Raw genomic sequence first — 3401 nt, 5'->3', positions numbered from 1 at the left:
TTCTCCAAGAAACACTTTCTGTTGATCTTCAGCTGATTAAGGGGAAATAAAATGATTGCAGATACGGCAGCATTTGGTTTCAGCACCAGATATCTATATCGTTATGAAATAGCGATAGTGTTGTCATTTTCTATCTAAAAGATCAGAGTAATGATGATTTCGACGCAATACCTTTCAGATTTTGCTTCAGCATTTTGATCTCAGCCTCCTGCTGCGCCACCACAGCCTCCTGCTTCTCCAGCTCTTTCAGCTTCGCTGCAGATGCTGCAGAAAGACACAAATAACTGAGTGAGATTCTTCTGCTTGAATATATTTGTAAAATTAAAGCAAACAAAATCCAAGATGTTGGGTTACTTAATTATATTTCCATCGTTTTGGATATGAACTGCTTTGACATAAGATAGATATTTTTTGTAAAACAGTGGATCGTAGTGAAGTTTCCCTGGTGCTGTTACTTCTGTCACTACCTGAGATAATACTCTACCTTGATTCACTTCCTGTAAGGACGTCATCTCCACCTTCAGTACGGCCAGGGAGGAGGTCATCTCTCTCAGCACAGTGCGGAGGTCCTGTGGAAAGGGCTGTTGGACTCTGACGCTGTTGGTCTTAGGCTTACCCGTGGAGACGGAGCAGACCAGCAGCAACAGCAGGAAACACACAGTGATCTTCATTCTCACACTGGACGTTCACACAGTCCAACTCTGTGTTCTGCGAACCTGCGTGATCTTTATATAGCAGAGCGACAAGAGGCGTGTAGACCAAGGAGGTGGATTCATTTTTAGATGCTTGAACCAGAACAGTCACATACCTGTATTTTACAGCGTGTAGATGGATGTCAGGGACGTGCACACATTTTTCAAAGCAGCTGCTTAGTTCAACAAGAACAATCAGATATTTTCTGAGCCTGAACACCTGTTAATCAAACAGCTTTTCACTCTGATCAGTTGGTCGAGAAACGCCAAAATGTAGAACCAAAGACGTTCCGCAGCCACGACGCATCCAGCGTGTTCCTGGCCTCACCTGGAAAGAGGTGACGTCATATGTCCATGCACCAATTAGACCACAGGTTCTTGTCAGCATTGGATCTTAATACAGATGATTTTTAAAACATTACACGCTGTTAAACTTTGAACATTAGCTTGTGTGCAGAGGTGTAGCACTATTTGCATGGTTTAGCTAACTGACTCATGTTTCTGTGTAAAAGCATCATAGATAAAGAAACCAGCAGCTACCAGCATCTTTTAAGGTGGAATGTTTTCGTGCTTGATACTCAATGCAAGACTGACGTTTGGAAATCAATCAATACATCTTAAATGTCAATGACAACTTTAACCATTACATTTGTTTTTATTAGCTCTCTTTATGATATAACCTTTAGTGATGATCGGATCTTTAAGTGCCTAAAAATGTAGATAAATTTCACCGGATTTTTCCAACTGTGCATATTTTATTTCATCACTTGGAGAATAAAAGTGGCGCAGCGTTGTTCCGGTGCGCTCTGGCAGCACTACACCTGTGCCTCAGTTTCTGCTTGCATTTATGAGCTGAATTTTCTGAACCTTCCCTAAATATGTCTTATTAGCATTATGTCCCTGTATGTTCACATATGTGTAAACACTTTTTTAAGATTTGACACTAAGTTGTCTGGGGCTTGAAGCCTTGATTAAATGTGTTGTATTGTTCTGTGAATATTCTCTCATTCCCCAAAACAGGGAAACCAAGTTGACACCACATCTTACAAAGAAATCAACACGGTGCCAGAAATATGAGGAAACAAACTGTTATCACTTCCCAAAGCTGCTTCAGAAAAAAAGCATAACTTATGTGATCTGCACATACTACTTATAATCTGAATGACATGATTGGGTCTAATCAGTGATTTAAGACTGGCAGTAGAAAGTGCTGCATTATAACAATCGAATTAAAAAAAGAAAAGACTGAATTTTTTACATAAATCGTGTTAATTCAGTGCTAAGACTTTTACAGTGTTGATAAGCCTCTAAAAGGCCAAAAATAACAGTTGCTAACTTCCATCCATCTATCTATCCTCTATTGTGGCAGATTTCATGTTATTGAACTATAGTTTTGGTAAGTCGGTCACACACCTGAAGGTTCCACGTTCTGTACAAACTATAGAACACATGTATAAACACCATGAGACCAAAGTGCGGGGAGGGACTGGAACACTTCACAAAACAGATGTTGATATACTGAAGCAACATCTCAAAACATGAGCCAGGAAGTTAAAGCTTGGTTGCAAATGGTTCTAACAAATGGACAATGACCCCAAGAATTCTCCCAAAGGAAGGACAACAAAGTCAAGGTATTTCAGTGGCCATCACATAGGCCATAGTGTGTTCAAGCTAACCACACACCTGTTACACCTGTTCTGCAGGAGGGCAAAGATTCAAATCAAAGCTTCATTGTGAGAGACGAGGAACCGAGTGTCATGGTCAGGAAAAACAATGAGGAAATGATGAATCAGTTCTGGTCATAGTTCCATTGTTGGTAATGTTAGTTCATGGCTCTTGGCTGCTGCAGGTGAGCAGACTTGGCTTTGGAGACACTGATCACTAACGATAATGTAATCAGATTACATCACTGCTTCACAATAAACAAAACTTTACTCGGTGCCGTTTGTCTACTGCACAAACAGAATGTCCCTTTGAAGTGAAATGACATGATTGGCAGTGATGTTGCTAGGTACGCGTCCTGCGTCCCTGACGCATTAAAATCTGCTCCAGATGAAGCGGCCATTTTTGTAAACACAGCCCGTCGGGTCATCACCCAGCAAAGGAAGCTCCTGACACTCCTGATTGGCCGGGCTGTGGACCAGCACCATGTACATCACTTTCTGTTTGTACAGGACGGTCTCAGACACCCGGAGGACGGGCGGATCTCGGCAGCAGAACTGGAGACAGGAACAGATTCCCGGTCAGTCCATGAGGCCTCAGTTCTGTCCCACTGTCAGACCATCGAGGACATGAATCTTTCTAAAGGTTGTATAGACTAACTGTCCCCTTCTGAGCCCTACAGCCTCTCACACTCACTCACTCACCAGGTGACAGTTAGTCTATACAACCCCAACCAAGATAATGCTGGGACGATGTGAAAAATGTGAATAAAAAGAACACACAGTAATTTATAAATTTCCCTTAACTTTTATTTCATGGCAGAGAGTATGAACACAAGATAAGTTATGTTTTTTTTTTTTTGTCAACATCATTTGATTTGTAAATCATGCCATTGAGGCTTGCAACACGTTTCAAAAATTACTGGGACAGTTAGGACTGGGACGATTATCGGATGTAATCGACGTTGTCGATTATAAAATTATTCGACGTGGAATTTTAGTGTCGACGCGTCGTGTAAAACCACACAGGGTAAATGTTCATAGAACA

General features: G+C 41.4%; 1 protein-coding gene across 1 annotated transcript; it reads right to left on the bottom strand.

The window, feature by feature from the left end:
• Positions 1-47: 47 nt before the first annotated feature.
• Positions 48-697, bottom strand: LOC147819711 (uncharacterized). Its single transcript, XM_087171893.1, has 2 exons — positions 485-697; positions 48-264 (listed from the first exon to the last, which is right to left on the bottom strand). Exons 1-2 carry the CDS (start codon positions 669-671, stop codon positions 143-145), a joined length of 309 nt encoding a protein of 102 aa, XP_087028019.1. The 5' UTR covers positions 672-697; the 3' UTR covers positions 48-142.
• Positions 698-3401: the final 2704 nt, after the last annotated feature.

Source organism: Seriola lalandi, unplaced genomic scaffold (genome assembly GCF_002814215.2).
Source record: "Seriola lalandi dorsalis isolate HSWRI2012SDOR001 ecotype SW California unplaced genomic scaffold, Sedor1 jcf7180002050198, whole genome shotgun sequence".
Lineage (NCBI taxonomy): Eukaryota > Metazoa > Chordata > Actinopteri > Carangiformes > Carangidae > Seriola > Seriola lalandi.
Note: the sequence above shows the minus strand (reverse complement) of the source record. Positions and strands in the feature narration are given on the sequence as shown.